A 24328-nucleotide genomic window follows, 5' to 3' on the forward strand; every position below is an offset into this window, starting at 1 on the left:
GTGCTGTAACAGATACTGTAGCAGCTGATTGTTTAATTGTCAGGCACAGTGTTTCAGCCTGTTGTATTCCTGTGACACCCACACTGATACAACCTTCTATTTTACTGTCAGGCACACTTTATAGCTGATGTATTACAGATGATTAAAACATCAAAATATGCACAGTTGTCACCTATTGTATTACAGTCAGACACAGACTGTTACAACCCACAGTATTGCTAACAGGGGCACACACTTACAGCTTGTTAATTTACATTCAGATGCTAAAGGGCCTGTCCCACTGTATGAGGTAATTCAAGAGCTCTCCTGAGTTTAAAAAAAATCAAACTCATCGTAAGTACGTAGAATGTACGTAGCGGGTACGTCGGAGCTCGGGACGTCTCTTAGCGGCTCGTAACGCTAACGGCAGGTACTCGGGAAACGCAGTAAGGTGGTGAAGATTTTTCAACATGTTGAAAAATGTCCACGAGAGCCCCGAGTACCTACGAGTGGCCATTACCATAATTCTCCGAGTTCGAATCAGGGGAAACTCTGGAGAACTCTTGAATTACCTTGTACAGTGGGACAGGCCCCTTAACTGTTAAGCCTGATGTTAGTATCTGATGCTCATGTCTGTGTTTGTGCTTCGCAGGATCCACAAGCTTGTAATTGACAACGTACGTCCGGAGGACGAGGGGGATTACACTTTTGTACCCGATGGCTATGCCTTTAACCTCTCAGCCAAGCTGAACTTCCTGGGTGAGGTGCTGAGATTGAGGGGGGTGGCGCTGGGAGCTGGTGTGGAGGAGCGGGGCTGTGTAACAGTCTGCACAGCAGTATTGTGGAGTGTGGGGACAGGCTAGGGTCACTCTTCCAACAGTACATGTCGTATGGTCGCATAACTTGGACATCTCTAGTCCATGTCATCATTAATATGAGGGAGAACCTGTGGATGAGGTGTAATTGGACCTTCGGGAAGCTTTGGACAAATCTCACCAAAACTTAATGTACATGTAGTTAGGGGCAAGGCGCTGATATGGATAGAGGACTGGTGGACCGAGGAAATAAACTGGTCTTATTCTGAATGGCAGTGATGAGTGGTGTAGAGTAGGAATCCTCAGTGTGCTGGGACCCTCAGCTTTGCATGGGATGTATTAATGACATGGATGTGGATTTTTATGGTAACGTCTCCGTGTCTGCAGAGAACACAAAGCTGGGTGAGAGGAAGAGACTTGAGGAGGATGGAGAGAAGTCTGCCTTCTATTCACCAGACGTTAGAAGACTGAGAGGGGATCTTTTTAAAGCTTGTAACATCTGCTGGAACTGGACTACCTGGTTACAAGATGTTCCTGGTGGTGGTGGCATCTAGGGCCAGGGTCACAGCCCAAGGATAATATTGAGGACAGAGATGAGGGGAAGTTTCTTCACCAGAGAGAGTAGGGAACTTGTGTGATTCTCTACTGTAGAGAGCAGTTGAAGCCCAATCATGAAATGTATTTACAAAGGAGTTCGACATTGTTGGGTTTTAAGTGTTGGGGAGAAAGTTGGAACAGAGTTGTGAATGTTTATCCGTGATGACATGGGATGGTTGGGCAGTCTCGAGTGGCCAGGACCTCCTGCTGCTCATGTTATGATGTTTCTGCACTTGTATGAATTGGATTTAGAGCCTTCTGTTGCGGTTGTGAGTCAGTGGGATGTTGATGGTGGGTTGTCTTGTGGACTTCAGCTTTACTCTCATGGTGTATTCATTCTCTCTCTCCCTCTCGCTGCCTTCCACAGAAGTGAAAATCGACTACGTCCCCCGACAAGGTACGGTCTTGATATTTCCTACAGCTTTCCCAGTTTTAACCCATTGTGTGGCCGTGCTAGTACCTGCTTCTCGTGCCGCGCTAATGGAGATGTTTCCGCTCCCCGCAGATCCTCCCAAAATTCACCTGGACTGCCTGGGCAGTATCCCCGATGCCACCATCGTGGTTGTGGCCGGGAACAAACTGCGGTTGGACGTGCCCATCAGCGGCGAGCCCGTTCCCATGGTGGTTTGGACCAAGGCCGACAAGGTAAGCTGGGATAGAGGGGCGTCATGCTCCCCCACCCGTGACCTTGCCCCTTGGGCTGGAGACCACTGGTAGCTCACAGCTCACCTGCAACAGTAATACATAGGAACTGCAGATACTAGTTTACACCAAAGATAGACTCAGATGCTGAAGTAACCCAGGCAGCACCTCTGCAGAAAGACACAACGTGCTGGAGTAACTCAGCGGGTCAGGCACAGCATCTCTGGAGAAAAGGAATAGGTGACCACAGTTTAAGAATAAGGAGTAAGCCATTTAGAACGGAGACGAGGAAACATTTTTTTTCACAGAGTGGTGAGTCTGTGGAATCCTCTGCCTCAGAGGGTGGTGGAGGCAGGTTCTCTGGATGCTTTCAAGAGAGAGCTAGATAGGGGTCTTAAAAATAGCAGAGTCAGGGGATAGGGGGAGAAGGCAGGAACGGGAAACTGATTGGGGATGATCAGCCATGATCACATTGAATGGCGGTGCTGGCTCGAAGGGCCGAATGGCCTACTCCTTCACCTATTGTCTATTGTCTATTGTCTATTGTGACTTTTTCAGATCGAGGCCCTTCTTCAAACTAAAATGTATAGATGAGAATCGGTGATCATTACACCAAACACTTGCGCTCGTTCCGCCAAGGCCTACAGAGTCTCCCGCTTGCGAACCACCTGAACTCCCCTTCCCATTCCCATAGTGACCTTTCTGCCCTCGACCTCCTCCATTGCCAGAGAGAGGCCACCAGCAAATTGGAGGAACAGCACCTGGTATTTCGCCTGGGTAGCTCACAACCCAGCGGTATGGTGGTTGATTCCTCCAATTTTAGGTGACTTCTACAATCACCTGTCTTCCTCGCCCTTCCTTCCATCCCGCCCCCCCCCCCCCCCCCCCACTAAAAGTCCATTAACCAGTTCCACAGTTCACAGTGATGTACCCCCTTTGGGCTCACACCATCTCTAGCCAACAATTGGCTGATCAAGGAACCTCCTTCCTTGAGTTTAGCTGTTGCAAGCGCTGTTTGTCCTGCTTTTTCCTCGCATTCCAGTTTCCACTCCCCTCACCCCCACTGCAATCAGTCTGAAGAAGGGTCCCAACCCAAAACGTCACCTATCCATTTTCTCCGGAGATGCTGCCTGACCTGCTGAGTTATTGTTCAAGAAGGAACTGCAGATGCTGGAAGATCGAAGGTTCACAAAAATGCTGGAGAAACTCAGCAGCAGCATCTATGGAGCGGAGGAAATAGGCAACGTTTCGGGCCGGGACCCTTCTTCAGACCCGGGCACTTTCCGTTGCAACCGCAAGAAATGCAACACCTGTCCCTTCACATCCCCCCTCGACTCCATTCAATGACCCAAGCAGTCGTTCCAGATACGACAAAGGTTCACCTGTATCGCCTCCAACTTCATATACTGCATCCGCTGCTCTAGATGTCAGCTGATTTACATCAGGGAGATTATGCGGAGGTTGGGCGATCATTTCGCCGAACACCTCCGCTCAGTCCGCAATAACCTACCTGAACACCCGGTGGCTCAGCACTTCAACTCCCCCTCCCATTCCCAATCCGACCTCTCTGTCCTGGGTCTCCTCCATTGCCAGAGTGAGCAACACCGGAAATTGCAGCAACAGCACCTCATATTCCGCCTGGGTTGCTTGCGTCCGGATGGCATGAACGTTGAATTCTCCCAGTTTTGCTAGCCCTTGCTGTCTCCTCCCCTTCCTTAACCCTCGAGCTGTCTCCTCCCATCCCCCCACCCTCGGGCTCCTCCTCCTCCCTTTTTCCTTCCTTTCTCCCCCCCACCCCCCATCAGCCTGAAGAAGGGTTTCGGCCCGAAACGTTGCCTATTTCCTTCGGTCCATAGATGCTGCTGCACCCGCTGAGTTTCACCAGCATTTTTGTGTACCTGCTGAGTTATTGTCTCTCCCTCCACCTCCCTCTCCCTCCCCTCCCCCCCTCTCTCATACTGGGTTTTGGTCTGATTGATTAAATGAGCACCTTTATGAAACTGTGCAGTACAGAGACAGGCCTTTCTGCCCATCGAGTCCATGCCAACTATCAAGCATCAATCCCATTATATTTTGTTGCTGTTCCAGACCTGACACGATTCACATTCTTTCAGCCATCGCCTCTTCCCCTGACCCTGGACCCTGGTGGAGGGGTACCCGACTCCACCAGAGGCGGGCGGAGGGGTGGCTGTAACTTGGGTGGAGGGGCGAGGGACAGGAGTAGCTCTGACTCTCTTGCTGTGTACAGGTGATCACGGAGATGGTGGGCCGGGTCCATGTGGAGAATCATCCTGATCACTGCGTCTTCATCGTGGAGGGAGCGGAGCTCTCAGACCAGGGGGTCTACACCGTGCTGGTTCAGAACCCGGCTGGGGAGGACAGGGCCGACATCACCGTCAAAGTGGTTGGTGAGTATAGGTTTCCCAGCCATGGTGTAAAGGAGCTGGTTCCTGCCCCCCGGCACCTTATACAACTGTATGGTGAGGGTGGTGTTTACAGGGGTGCCTCGACAATTCCAAACCCAGCTATTGGGAGCATTTGGCAAAAGGATGGCAGCAGCCACAAACCATTCACCCCCCCTCCCACCCTCTCCCCACCATCCCCCCTCTCCCCACCCTCTCCCACCCCCCCCCCTCTCCCACCCCCCTCCCCACCATCCTCCCTGCTCCCCACCATCCTCCCCCCACCCTCTCCCCCTCCCCCCCCCTCCCCCTCCCCCTCACCCCGCCCCTCACCCTCCCCCTCCCCCCACCCCCCCCCCTCCCCCTCCCCCTCCCCCTCTCCCCCTCCCCTCCCTCCCCCCCCCCCCTCCCCCCCCCTCCCCTCTCTCCCCCCCCCCTCCCCCCCACCATCTGTCCCCCCTCCCCCCCTCTTCCCTCTCCCCCCCAGCTCCCCCTCCTCTCCCCCCCCCTCCCCCTTCCCCCTCTCTCCCCCCCTCTCCCTCTCCCCCCCCCCCTCCCTCTCCCCCCTTCCCTCTCTCTCCCTCTCTCTTTTCTCTCCCTCTCTCGCTCCTCTCTCCCTCTCTCTCTCTCTCCCCCTCTCATCCTCTCTCCTTCTCTCTCCCCCTCCCCTCTCTCCCCCACCATCTCCCACCCCCCTCCCCACCATCCACCTCCCCACTTCCCCCCCTCTCCTACCCTCCCCCCCCTCCCCCCCATCTCCCACCCCCCCCCCCCCCATCCTCCCCCCCCCCAATCATCCACCCCCTCCCACCGCCTACCCTCTCCCCCCTCCCCCACCATCTCCCACCCCCCTCCCCACCATCCTCCCCCCCCCTCACCATCCCCTTCTCCCCCTCTCTCCCCCTTCTCCCCCTCTACCCCCTCTCTCCCACCCTCCTCCCACCCTCCTCCCCACCATCCCCCCCCCTCCCACCCTCCCGCCACCCTCCCCCACCCCTCCCCCACCATCTCCCATCCCCCTCCCACCTTCCACCACACTTCCCCCAGCATCCCTTCAACCCACCACACACCCCCCCCCCCCCCCAGCCCCACCTTACCTGCTGCAGGCCAACCCACTGACCGCTGTTTGCCTTTGCCAGATGTCCCCGACCCTCCAGAGGCGCCGCGGGTCTTGAGCGTTGGAGAGGACTGTTGTACCATCGAGTGGGAACCGCCGGCATTCGATGGGGGCCAGCCCGTGCTCGGTAAGAGGATGAATGTGCCAGCGTTTCAGGGCAGGAGGGGAAGCATGTCCTCTTCTCTCCCCTCCACCTGCTCCCCACAACCCTGCTCCCCTCGACCATCGCCCCCCACCTCTGCTCCCCCCCCCCCCCCTCCCCCCCAACCCCATCGCTTCTGTCCCTTCAACCACTGACATTTCAGCCCCTTCGCCCTCTGCCCAATGCCCTCTCTTCTTCATGTTTCCTCTGCCCATTCCCTTCTCTCCACTTCCCATCTCCCACTCTCCCACTCTAACTCCCTCACTCTCTCTCCCTCTCCCTCTCCTTCTCTCACTCTCTCTCTCTCTCCGGTAGGTTACGTACTGGAGAGGAAGAAGAAGAAGAGCCATCGCTGGATGCGGCTGAACTTTGACCTCTGGAAGGAGACGAGGTTTGAGGCCAAGCAGATGATTGAAGGCGTTCTCTATGAGATGCGAGTCTACGCTGTCAATGTGATTGGCATGTCTCGTCACAGCCCTGCTTCCAAGCCCTTCGTACCCATTGGTGAGTGCGGCCACTCAGGGGAGAGGCAAGGTGGTGGGTCTGAAAGGGCAATGTGGTGGGGCTGCCGTCTCCAGAGACAAGACTTGTGACCCTTCAAGGGAAGGAATTGGAGTTGAAGAATGTGATCTGTGTACAGTCACAGAGTTGCTCAGTGATGAAGCAGGCCCTTCAGCCCACCAAGTCTGTGTTCAGCATCAACCACCTATTTTCACATTTTCAAGAAGGATCTCGACCCGAAACATCTCCCATTCCTTTTCTCCATTGATGCTGCCTGTCCCATTGAATTACTCCAGCTTTTTGTGTCTATCTTCGCTTTACACCAGCATCTTCAGTTTCTTCCTACCTATTCTCACCAATCCCACTTTATTCTCCCCATGCTTGTATCGTCCCCCGTATTCTCCTGTACAGAGTCCACCTGTACACAGTGCACCTCCATACAGTGCACCTGTACATAGTCCACCTCCATACAGTGCACCTGTACACTTTGCACCTGTACACAGGCTGCAGTTTACAGACGCCACTTAACCCACTAACCCAAATATGTTTGGGACTTGGGAGGATATCAGCCTATGTGGCCCCAGGGAGGGCATGCAAACTCCACACAGACAGCAAACTCCACACCAGAGGTTAGGGTTGAACCCCTATCACTTGAGGCAAGGCAGTGGTGGATCGATGTTATTGGCCCCACCTGCCAGTCTCCGGGGTGTAGCACGATGCGTAGTGTCTGCCATTCCTGGTGCCCGGGAGGACGGTTTAGGTTTAGGTGATGAGCAGGAGGTGGGTTTGCTGCCCCAGCCTCGTCTTAATGGCTGTGTTTCACCGCAGCTCCGACCAGTGCCCCCACCCACCTGACGGTGGACGATGTGACGGACAGCACCATTGTCCTGAAGTGGAGAATCCCAGAGAGGGTTGGAGCAGCTGGGCTGGACGGGTACCTGGTGGAATACTGCATGGATGGAGGTGAGTGGCAGCACACACTGCCCACCCACTGTGTGCACGCACACATACACACACACGAGCACACACTCATCCGCACACACATGCACAACCCTGCGGCATTACACACACACACCCGCATGCACACACACACCCGCACACACTCACACGCACACATTCACCCGCACACACTCACCCACACACACATGATTACATGCACACAGGCACAGCCCTGAGGCAGTACACATACACACGCACGCACATGCACACACATGCACACCCACATACACATGCATACATGCACACACATGCACACCTGCATACACTGTATACATGCACATAAGCTCAGCCCTGAGGCAGTTCACTCACACATGCACACATAGCACACATGCATGCACACACACGAGCACCCCCTGACACTGTATACACACACATAAGCACACACACACACAGGCACACACACATATATACGCACACGCACACACACACACACACACACACATTCACACACACACACACACAAACACACACACACACACACACACACACACACACACACACACACACATGCATACACGCACACAAGCACAATCCGGAGGCAGGGTCCAGTAGGTGGCATTCTCTGGGCAGGGCAGAGGTGTACACTACAGCTTGTTGCTGAGCTCTCAATGTCCACTCTACTCACCAGTTTACTCACCAGTTAGACTGGCTTTTAAGGAATTCGATTTACCTTCTCATGCTGCTCAGTATTATACAGAGTCCAATGTATTAATGTAGATCATATGATGCTCATGTTATTACAAAGATGAGATTTCACTGTAAATATTGTCATATCGTTCATAGTTTGACCAGTTATCAGTTACCACAAACTTACACTGTTTAGTTTTAGATCAGTTACCAGTTGTCACTCAAAGGTAGTGGACATATTTGTAAATGATTCACTTTCACATGTGCTATGAGGTATTGTACAGAGCACATGTGTATACACACAATCTCATTCTCCCACACTCACGCACCCTCATAATCACACACTCACACAAAGATCACTATCAGGCCATAAGGAATAGTCAGTGTGTACTCGAGTTTAGAGATACAGTGCGGAAACAGGCCCTTTGGCCCATCGTCCGTGCCGACCAGCGAATCCCACACGCTAACACCATCCTACACACTAGGGGCAATTTACACTTTTACCAAAGCCAATTAACCCACAAACCTGTATGTCTTTGGAGTGTGGGAGAAAACCAGAGCACCCTGGAGAAAACCCAGTTGGTCACAGGGAGAATGTACAAACTTCGTACAGACAGTACCCCTAGCCATGATCGAACCTGGGTCTCGGCCCCTTGAAGGCAGCAACTCTACCACTGCGCCACCGTGCCACCCCTAATTTTCAGAAGAAAGGGTCTCGACCCGAAATGTTACCTATCTACGCTCTCCAGAGGCCCATCATTAGACTCCATGATGGTGAGTTGCACAGCACTAGGATATCACAAAGACTAGTGAAAGGATATATCTGCTCACAAGCTGCTCACTAATCCGCTGGATGGTAATGTACAAGTCTCTGCTCACATTATGGGATATAGTCCATTATGAGATAATGAAAGGTTTGGCAGCTCCCACATGTTGAGGTTTGATGGATTAGCATTATCTAAATCTGTGGACCCACAAACTGGCAATAATCATAAAAGGGTTTGTGTACAGTAATAGCGGTGGGATTGGCACGTTCACAGTTGATTATCGTCTAATAGTAAGGCATGAAAATATTATGCAGGGCGATAATATAATTACTGTCAGATGAGCTGGTGTCATGCATTGACGTACCTAACCTAAGATGGGTGATGTTATACACGATAGTCCCTGCACTGGGCATGTTGCACATTAGCAGCTGGCCTTCAGTGAGAATTGTCTTACTAACGGCAGCTCAGCAGTGCCAAGTAGAATGGGCAGATAGTACTATACCCAGGATGGTCAAGATACAGCATTTTTACACACATATTTACACAAGTACAAACTTATTTATGCAGTGCTGCTCTGTAACAATGCACAACAGAAGCAGCTGTCCATTGTACGAGTCTGTCACAATTGTCACCAGCAGTCTGTGTGTATGTGAGTACATCCAACATGAGGTGTGGGCATGTCCTCTTGTACTTGCATCTGATTACGCCACAAAACATTGGTTGGGCGGCACAGAGTACAGTGGGGAATTCTGGTCACCACTACAAAGACTACAAAAAGTAGTAAACACTGCCCAGTCCATCATCGGCTCTGACCTCCCTACCATCGAGGGGATCTATCGCAGTCGCTGCCTCAAAAAGGCTGGCAGTATCATCAAGGACCCGCATCATCCTGGCCACACACTCATCTCCCTGCTACCTTCAGGTAGAAGGTACAGGAGCCTGAAGACTGCAACGTCCAGGTTCAGAAACAGCTTCTTCCCTACAGCCATCAGGCTATTCAACTCAATTCAAACAAAACTCTGAACATTAATAGCCCATTATCTGTTTATTTGCACTTTATCTGTTTTATTTATTCATGTGTGTATATATTTATACAATGGTGTATGGACACACTGATCTGTTCTGTATTCATGCCTTCTATCTGTTGTGCTGAAGCAAAGCAATAATGTAATTGTCCTATCTGGGACACATGACAATAAACTCTCTTGAATCTTGAATCACTCACAAGAAGATCATGTGATTGTACTGTCGGGAGGGGGGGGGAAGGGCAGAGGAGATTCACCACAAGCTTTGCTTCATTGGAGGGAATTAGTTCTGGTATAATTTCTTGAATGGCCCTCTGTCTTCCTTCCTCTTGCACGCCTCGCTTTGACCTTGTCTTTCTCTCTCCCACACCTATGTCTCCTTCCCTCTATCCCATCCCAGCGGATGAGTGGGTTCCAGCTCATCAAGGGTTAACTGAACGCAACAGCATCATGATCCGCAACCTGCCAACGGGAGAGAAGCTGCATTTCCGTGTGAGAGCGGTCAACATGGCGGGACCAAGCGAGCCGGCAACTCTGGCCCAGCCCGTTACCATCAGAGAGATTGTTCGTGAGTATCTGTCCCGGCCATGCCCCTCACCTGGCCACGCCTCTCATCCGGCAACACCCCACTCACCTGCAACATCCCATCACCTGGCAACCCCCCTCCCCCCCCTCCCCCCCACTCATTCTTCGGAATGGTCAGATCCACTAAATGAGGAAGCTGCAGATGCTGGAAATCTGAGATAAAAACAGAAAATACTGGAGATACTGCAAACAAGCATGTAGGGAGTTTCTGTGTAGGGGAGAAGGTTAGCAGCTCGTCAGTGGTTAAAAAACAACTTTTTAGAAAACTCCTTGATCACCCTTGTGACCAAACAGTGAATTGGAACATAATGTTAATGTATTTCCCTCTCTACAGATGTTACTCGACCTGCTGACAGTGTCCAGTTACCTGTTTCTTTGCTGCTCCTATGTCATGTGTTGGAGGGTGAAGAGAGTCTAATTCTCATATGTATCACAACTGAACTGTGAGATTCAGGTCTGCTGCAGCATTTACAGGCCCATTAATGGAACAAATAAGTGTACAATAACACAATAAATATCAGGTATATTCAGTAACCAGAGCATAATAGTGCAAGCCAAAGTATAGCGTGCAATCCATAAACAAAGTCCATAGTACTTTAGTGCTGAGGTAAAGGTAGGGTTGTGGCTAGACTTGTTCACTATGGTTCAAGAACCTAATGGTTAATGGGGAGAAGCTGTCCTGGCTCCTGTATTTTCTCCCCAGTGTTGGTAGCAAGATGAGAACGTAGTCTGGGTGGTGTGGGTCTTTGATGATATTAGCTGCTTGCTGACGCAGTGCTTCTTGTGATGGTGGGAAAGTCAGTACTCATGATGAACCGTGCACTGTGCGCTACTTTCTGCAGCCTCCTTTGTTCTTGGGTGTTTGAATCAAAGATCCTACAGCGAGCAAGATAGATCGCTCGACGAAAAAGACGTAGTACGGTCATGGGTAATCTTTGGCCCCATTTCCGTAACCGGCTTCCGTCTCCGCACCAAAGATCCCATAGGACACTAGTGCGGAGACGGAAGCCGGTTACGGAAACATCCTCGTAAAAATAAAAGTTCTTTGGTAAAAATCTTCTCCTCATTTTCAGAATTATAATTTATTAACACAAACTGTTCCCCCGCAAAGTTGATTACACTGCGAGTCGGGTCGGGTCGGGTCGGGTCGGGTTACTGAAATGGATGAAAAAAAGTCCCACGTTCCGCTCCATTGCGTACTACACGTCAGCCCATTGCATTTAGCAGGAGTGGTCTATCTTGCTCCGCTATAGAATCTTTGGTTTGAATCACTGCACCACCCAGTCAGTCTGCTCTTCACCACAGACCTGTAGAAGAGCCATAGAGTATTTGGCAATTTGCCAAATGTCCTCAAAACATCTGAGGAAGTAGAGGGAGCACAGACTGACATCTGACTTAAGGGGCTGTCCCACTCTTCCGAGTTATTCACAAATTCTCCTGAGTTATTCACAAATTCTCCCGAGTTTTCAAACTCGCAGAATGTTCGTAACAAGTCCGTGGATATATCGTAGCGGCTCGTTATGCCAGCCACAGGTACTCAGGGCATCACGTAAGTCGGGACGTTTTTCCAGCCTGATGAAAAATGTCCACGAGTAAAAAAATAGCCCCGAGTACCTACGACCTCTCTGCATCTCTCCCGAATTCAACTTAAAAAGGTCTAGAGGCACCAAAGATTTTGACTGTGGTTCAATCAACAGTATCAGCCGGATCTTTCCTGTAACTCACCATCTCCCAGCAACAGCTGATGTCACTGGAGAGCTCCTGTTGAGCTTCTTGCAGCTGCTAGCACTCGGCTGCAGCCTCACCCGCCAGTCCTTAAAGGGACATGCACGATGCTGTCAGCATTCTCCCAGCTACTGGAGACTGATGGTCCTTTCAGCAGCGAATCCAAGGGCAGGGAGCTCCACCCCACAGTCACCGACAGAGGCGGTGGCAGTGAATGGCAGTGAAGAAAGCTAATAGCATGTTGGCCTTCATAACAAGTGAAGTTGAGTATAGGAGCAAAGAGGTCCTTCTGCAGTTGTATCGGGCCCTAGTAAGACCACACCTGGGGTATTGTGTGCAGTTTTGGTCTCCCAATTTCGGGAAGGACATTCTTGCTTTTGAGGGAGTGCAGCGTAGGTTCACGAGATTAATTACCAGGACTGTCATATGTTGAAAGAATGGAGCGACTGGGCTTGTATACACTGGAATTTAGAAAGATGAGAGGGGAGCTTATTGAAACATATAAGATTATTAAGGGATTGGACATGCTAGAGTCGGGAAACATGTTCCCGATGTTGGGGGAATCCAGAACTAGGAGTCACAATTTAAGAATAAAGGGTAGGCCATTTAGAATGGAGATGAGGAAAAACGTTTTCACCCAGAGAGTTGTGAATCTGTGGAATTCTCTGCCTCAGGAGGCGGTGGAGGCCAATTCTCTAAATGCTTTCAAGAGCGAGTTAGATAGAGATAGGGATATGGGGTGAAGGCAGGAACGGGGTACTGAATGTGGATGATTAGCCATGATCACAGTGAATGACATTGCTGGCTTGAAGGGCCGAATGGCCTCCTCCTGCACCTATTGTCTATTGTCTATTGCCAGGAGCGGTTGGTGGATTGCTGGACAGACACTCTGCGCCCAGGATCAGGCCACAGAGACTAGGGTCGCTGTCAATGCCCATCAGCCCAACTCAAGGGTAGCTTAGTTTAGTTTATTTTAGAGATACGGCGCGGAAACAGGCCCTTCGGCCCACCAAGTCTGCACCAACCAATGATCCCCGCACATAAACACTATCCTACACACACTAGGTACCATTTTACATTTATACCAAGCCAATTAATCTGCAAACTTGTACATCTTTGGAGTGTGGGAGGAAACCGAAGATTTTGGATAAAACCCACGCAGGTCACATGGAGACCGTATAAACTCAGTACAGACAAGCACCCGTAGCCAGGATTGAACCCGGGTATCTGGCGCTATAAGGCAGTAGCCCAACCACTACGCTACCGAGCCACCTGTAGCTGTTGAGAAATTAATTAATAGTACTAAGGGGCTTTCGACAAGACTTTCTCTTCCTGCCTCTCATGAGGGGGCAGCGAAGGGTGAGCTTAAGAGTGAGATCAGTGCTGGCATGTTTTACAATTCATGGTGAGGTTTCCTGGGGAATGTTTTCTGGACAAGGGGACACCAGCCCCCATGTCCTGTCCCCACCCCCTCCTTGCATTCATTGCTCCAGTTCACCAGAGGTACAAGCACTGGTTCCTTCACCCCAGGTATATGACACACCTGAGCCTGGCCTGAGGGTTTCTAGATCTGAATAGAGACATTAACCCTCACGTTTTACAGTGGGTAGCGCTGGAGACAGTTGGCAGGTTAGGCAACGTCTGTGGAAAAAGAAGCAGTGTGTTTCAAGGTGGAATATCTTTCATCAGATTGATAGGTAGACCTGGAACAATGAACCTGGAACTTCTCACTCCAAATCTGACCTGCAAATGTTTCCAGTGCTCTGTGTGTTTATATGCACAAATAGCTGATTCAGCGGGTCAGACAGCATCTTTCTTCACACCGAGAGTCAGTCCCCTTTCCCCTGACTCTCAGTCTCAAGCAGTGTCTCGACCCGAAACGTCACCTATTCCTTCTCGGAAGATGCCGTCTGACCCGGTGAGTTACTCCGGCTTTTTGTGTCGATCTTCGATTTCAACCATCATCTGCCGTTCCTTCCGACACTCTCTGTCTTTATGTCGGGTTTCCAGTGGCTGCAGCGTTCCTCCTGGGCAAGTTTTAATCCGTCTCTTCCTTCCAGAGCGGCCCAAGATCTGTCTCCCCCGAGCTCTGCGACAGAAACTGGTGAAGGTGGTGGGAGAGACCATCAACCTCATGATCCCCTTTCAGGTGAGTGAGACGAGGGTGGTGAGAGAGGAGGTACTGTGTGGGAGTGGAGAGGAGGAGGGGGGAGGTGGAAGGAGTGGGAAATCTTGTTACATGGGGTGGGAGAGGGTTAGTATGGGCAGGAGCAGCATGGGGAAGAGTGGGCAAGTTAGTGATGTGTGGACATTGGCCCTGGAAACCTGCCCCACACTGCATCCCATCTGCAGCCCAGGGATTTCCGTGAGACACAGTCCGTGTTTACTGCCCAGTAGGACCAGCACCAGGTTTATGTCTGCAAGCCTCCACTGATCTACACTCTTCACTGTGCACAGTGAGCGACAGAGGTAGCTGCGTTAAAACCCTGTCCCACTGTACGAGTTCATTCAAGAGTTCCCCCGAGTTTGCCCTGATTCGAACTTGGAGATTTACGGAGATTTACGGTAATGGCCGCTCGTAGGTACTCGGGGCTCTCGTGGACATTTTTCAACATGTTGAAAAATTTTCACGAGTCTTCACGAGCTTACCTGCCATTAGCGTTACGAGCCGCTAAGAGACGTCCCCTAGCTCCGACGTACCCGCTACGTTCATTCTACGTGCTTCCACGAATGTTTTTTGAAACTCGGGAGAGCTCTTGAATTAAATCATACAGTGGGACATGGCTATTACCCTCGGGACTGCCTGCTTCCCCAGCACTTGGAGCATGGCGGAGCCAGTGGGAACTGGCTGTGGATGAGAGGTGACCAGGGGCTGGGAATACCCACTGCTGAGTGAAAGTGGGCAGACGTGTTGCAGTGCACTTAGAGAAGAGTGAGGAAGGAGTGCCGTACTGTTTTTTTATTTTATTTTAATTTTTAAAAATTATACAAATAACTTTTATTCAAAAAATAAAAATAAACATACAGAGTATTAACACAATCAAAGACTGCCTATGTTGACAGTTTACAAACAAACGATCATCAAATTAATATAACGTCATAACGTGGGCCACCATTGTTATCCGTCCCACCTGCTGGCACAGGTATTGCAACTCTCTACATATTCCAGGCAGGTAAACCTGCAGAGTGCGAGGTGAGTGCTGTGGTCGGGTAGTACTGAGGGAGCGCCGCATTGTTTTTTATTAATTTTTAAAATTATATTTAAAAAAAAAAAATATATATATATACAAATTAGCACAATCAAAGACTGCCTATGTTGACAGTTTGCAAACAATCGATCATCAAATGAACATAACGGCAACTTTATCAACAAAACACTCAAGCTCCCGCGGCGACCAGCGTTCACGGAAGGCCTCCAAAGTCCCTGTGGACACCGTGTGTTCCCTTTCCAAGGACACGCGGGCACGGGCGTAGGCCCGTAAAAGGGGCAGCAGTCAACCCTGGTGTGGCCGTCGACCACCAGCTGCCTGGACCCGTGAATGGCCATCTTGGCCAGGCCCTGGAGCAAACTGAAAGGGAGATCCCCCCCTCCTCCCTCCTGAACTTCTCCCCTCTGTACCAGGTGCCCAAAAATCAGGAGTGTGGGGCTAAAATGTAGCCAAAACTCGAGGAACAGCCTCTTCAGATGCTCGAACAGAGGCTGTAACCTCTCACACTGCAAGTACAAATGGAACACGGTCTCTTCCTCGCCGCTGAAGTGACAGGCGGCTGGCGAGTCCGTGAACCGGCTCAAGTATCTGTTACAGGCCACAGCCATGTGCAGCACTCTCCACCCCAGGTCCCCGGTGTAAAGGGGGAGGACCCCCTGATAGAGAGACCTCCACTGAGGACCACCCCCGCCGTCAGGTGGGAACACGGAGGGGCCGCACTGTGGAAAAGTGGGAGAAGGTGAAGTCTTGCTGGTCGTTGAGTGAATGGAAGGGAGCAGAATGTGTGAAATTGTGAGGATATCCACTCGGATGAACACAATGGACAAGCAGAGTATTTGTGAAATGAGTCATTTGGAAGCGTTGACGTTGGGAATGTGGACATGGATACATTGTGATTAGGAGGACAAATTATAGGTTAGCCTTTATCACGGGAGAGTTTGGCAGGGAAAGCTGAATGTAGTATTGGGTCTTTCTGAGGCCGCAGGTAAGTATTATACACGGCTGTTATTTCCGCTATGAAGATACAATGCGCATGGTAGGTGTCACACCTGGACTCGCATCCATTCCCCTCCTCCCCTTCCACCTATAGACCCTCCATTTCCATCTTTATTTCACACCTTCTGCCTTTTCATCTCTAGCCTTTGTCCAACCAGCTGCTATCGAAAACCTCCCCTACCTGTATCCACCTATCACTTGCCAGGCTTTGTTATGCATGAGCTTTCTCACCTCCACCCCGGTCAGTCTGACGAAGAGTCTGGCCCAAAACATCACCTATCCACATTCTCCAGAGATGCTGCCTGACCCGCTGAGTTACTTCAGTACTTTGTCTTTTTTTTGTAAACCAGCATCTACAGTTCCTTGTGCCTGCAGTGACAATTCACTAAATTGGTTTCTGGGATGGCAAATGTCCAGTGTGAGAAATGGAATACTCTGGAATTGCATGCATGAGGTTTTAGAAGCTGGAGAGAAGGTCTCTTTAAAATGTATAAGATTGTTAAAAGGCTGAACTGGGTAAAATGCAAAGAGGATGTTTCCACTGACTGAGGAACACAGAAGCAAGAGGCAGGGTTTGAGAGAAAGCTGCAGGTGTTGGGGAAATTCTTTGACTCGGAGTGATGAAGGTTTGGAATTTTCAGCCTAGAGGAGTGCAAAGGCTCAGTCACCAAGTTTAAAACTTAAAGATTGATGGATGTCTAAATATTGAAGGAATCTAGGAATCTATGGTGATTGCGCTAGAAATTGGTGTTGAGGTTGGAGATCAACTGTAATCCTGATGAGTGATGGTGCAAGTTTAGATTGAGTGGATCTCTCCTAAAGCCAGAGGATGTGGAAAGTATTTATCCGGTGGTATTGGATCCTGTTGGTATGCAGACTGGTTGCTATGTTTCTATACTGCTCGTCCGCCTCTGCCTCTCTCTCTGCAGACTCAGTGAGTTTCCATGGCTGAAGATAGACACACAAAGCTCGATTAAGCCCCAGTCCCACTTAGGAAACCTGAACGGAAACCTCTGGAGACTTTGCGACCCACCCAAGGTTTCCGTGCGGTTCCCGGAGGTTTTTGGCAGTCTCCCTACCTGCTTCCACTACCTGCAACCTCCGGCAACCACCTGCAACCTCCGGGAACCGCACAGAACCCTTGGGTGGGGCGCAAAGTCTCCAGAGGTTTCCGTTCAGGTTTCCTAAGTGGGACAGGGGCATAACTCAGCGGGACAGGCAGCATTTCTGGAGAGAAGGAATGGGTGGCGTTTCGGGTCGGGACCCTTCTTAAGGAAGGGACATGACCCAAAATGTCACCCATTCCTTCTTGAAGAAGGGTCTAGACCGGAAACATCACCCATTCTCTCCCTCCAGAGATGTTGCCTGTCCTGCAGAGTTACTTCAACATTTTGTGTCTACTTTTAGTGTAAACCCGCATTTGCAGTTCAATCCTATGTCATTTTCATGGCCCCCTGGTTTACAGACTGGCATTTGAAGCTCTAACAATGACTTGTCTACTTGCAGGGCAAGCCCAGGCCAAAGGTCACGTGGCTGAAGGATGAGCAGCCTCTGGACTCCCAGACCATCAGCCTCCGCAACAGCGACAGCGACACCGTTCTGTTTGTCCGCATGGCTCAGCGCCAACACTCGGGCACCTACCAGCTGGAGGTGCAGATCGAAAACACCCAGGACAGAGCCAGCATCCAGATCCAGGTCATAGGTACGTGAGTACTGATGCTCCTACCACTGATCATGGTCCCTTCAAACACCAGGACCAGTAGCCAACCTCTCTCCTTATTCCAGGGCACCAGCCTTCCACTCACTACCCCTTACAAATGGACCAAATGGTCTCCTTTTCTGCGCCATACAACTTTACCTCTTTCTCTGCCCTCTCCACGACCCATGTACATGGAACCCATATTCAACAGCAATTTGTGACAGATGTCAAACGTGGACATCTAGTCCAGCGCACGCTGCAGCCAGGCTTCACCTTACTATGTGATATCTGGCAGTAATCATTTTCAGGCAATCCCCTCCGGTCCTCGACTCTCCGACCATGGCTCTCTATCTTTCCATCGACCTACACTCCATGGAATGCCATCCCTGCTTTGCATAACCTCGTCTTGTTATTCTACCCCTGGGGACCAGCGTCAATTCAGAAATCCACACCAGGCTTTGTCAAGGTCCATCTGTCCACCCTGAGGGACGTAGGTGCTCTAGGTGTGTCCTCACCAGGGCAGTGCGGAGCCCAGAGCAGAGCCCAGTGCGGAGCCCAGTGCAGAGACCAGTGCAGAGCCCAGTGCGGAGCCCAGTGCAGAGCCCAGTGCGGAGCCCAGTGCGGAGCCCAGTGCAGAGCCCAGTGCGGAGCCCAGTGCGGAGCCCAGTGCGGAGCCCAGTGCGGAGCCCAGTGCGGAGCCCAGAGCGGAGCCCAGTGCGGAGCCCAGTGCGGAGCCCAGTGCGGAGCCCAGTGCAGAGCCCAGTGCAGAGCCCAGTGCGGAGCCCAGTACACATCAGTCTGGATGGAAAGGGCAAACATCTATCAGCTGTTTTGATCATTTCCTCCAGCTGTGTTCAGTGGGCTGGCATACACACAATGGGCCGAATGGCCTGCTTTCTGTGTCATACATTTCCAATTTGTTTTCTTTGACTCTCCGTAACCCATGCACAAGGAACTCTTGTCCCTTAACTTTCCCAGTTTCCCAGTGTCTATATCCTGCAGAAGGATCTCTATTGTAAATCACAACCAGATGTTCCTCGGCACTTCCTGGGATTTTCGGGGGGCAAAGATGCCTAGGTCTAGGTGGAGATGCCAGTGCCCCGGGAGATGTCCCTATCATGGGGAAGGCAGTTTTCATCCTGCAGTGTAAGAGGGGCGATCTCTACCTTTCGAGCTTCCTCAGCCTTGACTACAAGACCTTTCCCCAGCCCTGTCCACCTGGCTGAGCTCTTTGCTGGCTCTAGTGATGCACCCTGACCGACCCTTATAGCCCAAGCCAGTCTATTCACAACAACATCCAGCTGATCCTGGGCCTAATCCAACGTTCTCAAAGGGCTGTCTAGGAAGGAACTACAGATGCTGGTCTACACTGAAGATAGACAAAATGTTGAAGTAACTCAGCGGGACAGGCAGCATCACTGGAGAGAAGGAATGGGTGACATTTTGGGTCGAGACCCTTCTTCAGACTGAGTCAGGGGAGAGGGAAACTGGAGATATGGATGGGTACAAAGAAAATGTAAGGTGTGAAAATGACAGATCAAAGCAGACGATGATGAAGGAAGTGTAGAATGGTTCACCGCTGGTTGAGGGGAAAGTGACAATGAGGCATACAAACAGTGAAATTAATCAGGAGGACAGTGAAACTAGGGTGTGGAGGGGTGGAGAGAGAAGGAAAGCAAGGGTTACTTGTAGTTAGATAAATCAAAACTCACACCTGGGTTGTAAGCTGGCTGGTCTGTCGGTTGCCTTACCTCTCTTGAACAGGAGAAGGTGCTCATCAGGATGGAACGCAAATGTCTTTATGGGATTTTGTGCACATTAAGACTGGCTGCATTTCCTGGCTTGGATCCGGCTCTTGTACACTGCTCCAGGGTGCATGGTGAAAATGGATAGGCACTTGATGTCATCCCTTGGCTTTAGGATAGGAGAGCATCAGAAGTACATCTGCATGGGGCTGTTCCTGCGTCTTTGGAAGGAGGAGGACAATGGGTCCGGGTCTGTGGACCAAGCATGGAAATCAGCCTCTCAGCTTGACAACGTGTTCATAGTTCCCATTAATCCACGGAAGATGTCCCATTGGGTTTTTTTTGGCCACATGGGTGAATTCTCCCCAAGTGGGAGAATTGCTCTGGACTCCTGCTGGGGCTGCAATCCTTGCCAGGGGCGGGATCCTTGCCAGGGGTGATGAGCCTGTTCAAATGTAGCACAGTGCCTCTCCTCTATCTGGGAATCTACCCCTGCCTTTGCTGCAAACATCCAGAAGAAGCTGGTGTCAAGAGGAAACACTGTGGTTCCGAGTCTCAGCAGCCCCTTGCATTGCAACCTCCCCTCTCTGCTGTTCTCTCCCCAGATAAGCCAGGACCCCCTGTGAACGTCAAGGTGGTCGAGGTGTGGGGGTTGAATGTTGCACTAGTCTGGCAACCTCCCAGTGACAGCGGCAACAGTGAAATCACTGGCTACACCATTCAGAAGGCGGACAAGAAGACAATGGTACGTATGTATGCTGGTGAACAAGGGGGCACGTAAGTGTTTGGGCTGTGAAGCAGCAGAGTCCGCCCCTTGCTCTGGGACTCCTCTCCTCAGGCAAGGCTCGATCTGAGTTAAAGGCGCTCCAATTAAAGGCAGATTGGCCTTACTCTGGGGCTCCCGTCAAGGAATAGATAGAATGACCAGAAGAGCGAGATTAGGACGGAAGAATGAGCAGGAAGGAAGGAGGGACAAAGAGGGGGCCAGAGAGAGAGGCAGGAAAGGGGTGAGAGGAGGAGAGAGTGTGGATAAAGAGATAAAGGTAATGAGAGGGAGTGAGAGAGAAAGAGGAGAGGAGTGTTTGTAAAGAGTGAACCGAGAAGAAAGGAGGATAAGAATAAAAGTATAAAGTATCCTTGTCATTCAAACTTTTGAGTTTGAACGAGAATTAAGTGCCTTGCAGTCAGACATAGAAACATAGAAACATAGAAATTAGGTGCAGGAGTAGGCCATTCGGCCCTTCGAGCCTGCACCGCCATTCAATATGATCATGGCTGATCATCCACGAGTATCCCGTACCTGCCTTCTCTCCATACCCTCTGATCCCCTTAGCCACAAGGGCCACATCAACATGACAGAGAATAAAATAACAGAACACACAATGAACACAGTTTACCATCCACCACAGTGAGTCTACCAGGCACCTCCTCACTGTGATGGAAGGCAAAAGTCTTAAAGTCCTTGTCCCTTCCTTGTTCTGCCTCTGCGTTGAGGCGATCCAGGCTTCCGATGTTGGGTGATGGCAAGTCCCGCGGAGGAATCCGAGCTCCGCTAACGGGCCGGATCAAACTCCGCGGCCCGGGGCGGACAAAGCTGCCACCCTCCAGTCCAATGGACGAAGCTGTTGTTGCGGGAGCTCCCGAGATTCGGTCGCCAACCTGGGACCTGCGAGCTCCCGACGTTGTCGTCCATTGGGCCCGCGGCCGAAACCTCCGAGTCTCCGAAGTCGGCCAACTTCGCGATGGCCTCGAGGTCGGCCCCAGTCGGAGGCCGCCAGCTCTGTGATTAGGCCTCAGCGTAGACAGAGACGGAGACGAAGACGGAGACGGAGATACAACAAAGAAGAGGTCACATCCCCCCCAAGTTTCCCCCGCCCCCCACACATACACAACTAAAAATAAACTAAAACATATGTCCAACAAGACAAAAGAAAAAGACAGACGGACTGCAGGCGAGCCGCAGCCGCAGCTGCTTGGGCAGCGCCGCCACTTCCGGAACGAGGGGGGAGGAAAGGATGAAGCGTGAGAGAGAGAGAGAGAATTGAGCTCACTAGCCACTAGCATTTATCTACCTGAGTCACTGTTCTTGCTGGAGCTCAGCAGATCAGGCAGCAACTGTGGAGGGATATGGACAGATTGAGTCTTGATCCAAAACATCGTCTGTCCACTAAGCCCCCACAGATGCTGCCTGACCTGCAGAGTTCTGGCTGTATCACTATGACTGATAGCTTGAGGGCACGGCTCAGGGGGAAGGTAGGGACCCAGGTACATTAGAGCAGTGTACCATAGTCCAATATGACTACGATACTCCAATATGATCTCTGCTGTAAAATCTGCAGAAAGCCCATTGTGATTAATTAAGATGTTATCAGTATAGTGCAGAGCTGGTGCAGGGAGACACTGAGTGGAAGATATGGCTTTAACCTTTACCCTGCACGGAAACGTCTCTGTTGCTGGTTTTGCAAAGAGTCAAATATGGAATTCTCCTTTATAAGTTTCTCTTTCTCTGCCTTTGTCACCTCCCTCTCCCTGTCTGTTTCTCTGTTGCCCTTTGTCTCCTCTGCCTGTCCCTTGAACTGCCTCCCACCCTCCTTCCTTCTCCCTCAACCTCACTCCTGCGTCGATGTCCGCCCCGCTCCAGGAATGGTTCACGGTCCACGAGCACTATCGTCGACTGCAGTGCTCGGTGTCAGAGCTGGTCGTGGGGAACGAGTACTTCTTCAGGGTTTACACTGAGAATCTGTGTGGCCTGAGTGAGGATGCCGGCATGTGCCCAAAGAGCGTGTACATCCAGAAGCCAGGTAACCCACTGAGGCTCAACAAATGCATCCATCCCTCCACCAACAACACTTCCACTCAGTCATGGGCTCCATCACCTGGTGAACTCAGCACGGCTTGTAGTCATAGAAACGGGCCTTATAGTTTCCAAATGCCCTGCTCCCTTTATCCCCATCCCACTTAACTGCATTCATTTGGTTTAGTTTAGAGATACAGCGTGGAAACAGGATCTTCGGCCTACTGAGTCTGTGCCGAACACTATCCTACACACACTAGGGACAATTTACAATTTTACCAAGCCAATTAACCTACAAACCTGTTCAACTTTGGATTTTAGGGGGGGAGGGGAGATCCCGCAGAGAACCCAATCAGGTCACAGTGAGAAGGTACAAAGTCTGTACTGACAGTATTCGTGGTCAGGATCAAACCCAGGCCACTGCGCCACTGAACCGCCCCATGTAGTTCATAGTCTGCCCTGCCTTAGTGATTTGTGCTTGTGCAGCTGATTCTTGGATGTCGTGAGTGTCTCTCCTTCCCCCCAGGCAGTGTGTTCCAGATTCCAACCACTGGGTAGAGAATCCCCCTTCGGATCCCGCCAAACCTCTTATCTCTTGGCTTAAACGTATGCTTCCTTATCTTAAACACCTCATATATGGGGAAAAAAAGGTTCTTACTATCGACCTGACTGATCCTCTTCCAAAGGTTATAGACATCTATCAGTTCATGTCGAAGCCTCTTACACTACAGGGAAACTAAACCCAGCCTGTCTGATCCAAGCAACATGCTGGCGAATCACCTTTGCACCCTCTGCAGGGCATTCACATACTTCCTATAGTGTGATGTACAGACTACACATTGCTCCAGCTGGGCCCAACCAGTGTTTTCTAAAGTTGTACCAAAGCTCCCTACTCATAAATTCCGTGAAGCCAATGTTAATGAAGTCCAGCATGCCACAAGCCTTCTTTATTACCGGATCCATCTGCGCCAACAATTCTAGTGATATATGATATACTCCAAGGCCCTGCCGTTTATATTGTATGCCCTTTATCATTATTTTACCTTCCAAAATGCATCACATTGGACTTTTAGGAATAAATTCCTGTCAATGCTCTGCCCAAATTTTCATGCGATCTATATCCTGCTCTTGCCTTAGACAACCTTCCTCAATGTGTACAACTCCACCAATGTCCATGTCATCTACAAATGTACTAATCTACTCCTGGATTCACATCACAAGTTGCTAATATACACCACAAACAACAGGAATCCCAGTATCAATCCTTGTCGTACAGCAGTGGCCATAGGATAGGCATCAGCTCACTTCACCACCCTCTGTGACCCATCATCTGGACAGATTTGGATACTATTTACTAGGCTCCAGGGGCTCTGACCATTTATGCCAGCCAAACAGGCGGGACCTTACTAAAGGCCTTACTAAAGACCCTTTGCCCTCCTAATATTCTTTTTAAGTGTTCTCCTGACACTCTGCACTCGTCGAGGGTGTCTCCTGTTTTCAGTTCTCTATGTGTAGGAAGGAACTACAGATGCTTGCTTAAACCGAAGATAGACACAAAAAGCTGGAGTAATTCAGCGGGACAGGCAGCATCTCTGGAGAAAGGGAATACGTTTCGGGTCGAGACCCTTCTTCAGAGTTCTCTATACCCGTCATATGCTTCATTTTCTTTCTTCATCAAAACCTCTAAATCCTTTGTCACAGAGGGCTCCCCAGTCTCACCATCTGTGCCTTTCACCCTTAGGAGAACACATGGACCTTGAACCCATCACAACCTTTTAAAAAAATAACCACTTGTTGATGTTCGATGTACAAACCGCGGCTCCTAGTCTATTTTTGCTACGTCCTCCATGATGTAATTTGAAAGTTGCCTTCCCCCCCAGTTTAGGACCATATTTCCAGACCATCTCTATCCCTTTCCACAACCACCTTGAAACTTAAAGAATTATGATACTATCGCCAAAA

At 50.7% G+C, this 24328-nt stretch overlaps 1 protein-coding gene across 1 annotated transcript in view; it reads left to right on the forward strand.

Moving 5' to 3' along the window:
• mybpc3 (myosin binding protein C3) overlaps positions 1 to 24328 on the forward strand; it is a 62794-nt gene that overhangs the window by 28614 nt on the left and 9852 nt on the right. The window contains exons 16-27 of the mRNA XM_055649860.1: positions 632 to 738; positions 1759 to 1788; positions 1897 to 2036; positions 4282 to 4441; positions 5575 to 5679; positions 6010 to 6198; positions 7024 to 7158; positions 10014 to 10181; positions 13984 to 14072; positions 17635 to 17830; positions 20178 to 20317; positions 22214 to 22373. Coding sequence (XP_055505835.1) covers positions 632 to 738; positions 1759 to 1788; positions 1897 to 2036; positions 4282 to 4441; positions 5575 to 5679; positions 6010 to 6198; positions 7024 to 7158; positions 10014 to 10181; positions 13984 to 14072; positions 17635 to 17830; positions 20178 to 20317; positions 22214 to 22373 — 1619 coding nt within the window. The remainder of the gene's footprint in view (positions 1 to 631; positions 739 to 1758; positions 1789 to 1896; positions 2037 to 4281; positions 4442 to 5574; positions 5680 to 6009; positions 6199 to 7023; positions 7159 to 10013; positions 10182 to 13983; positions 14073 to 17634; positions 17831 to 20177; positions 20318 to 22213; positions 22374 to 24328) is intronic.

The sequence above is a fragment of the Leucoraja erinacea genome, chromosome 18, assembly GCF_028641065.1.
Source record: "Leucoraja erinacea ecotype New England chromosome 18, Leri_hhj_1, whole genome shotgun sequence".
Classification (NCBI taxonomy): Eukaryota; Metazoa; Chordata; class Chondrichthyes; order Rajiformes; family Rajidae; genus Leucoraja; species Leucoraja erinaceus.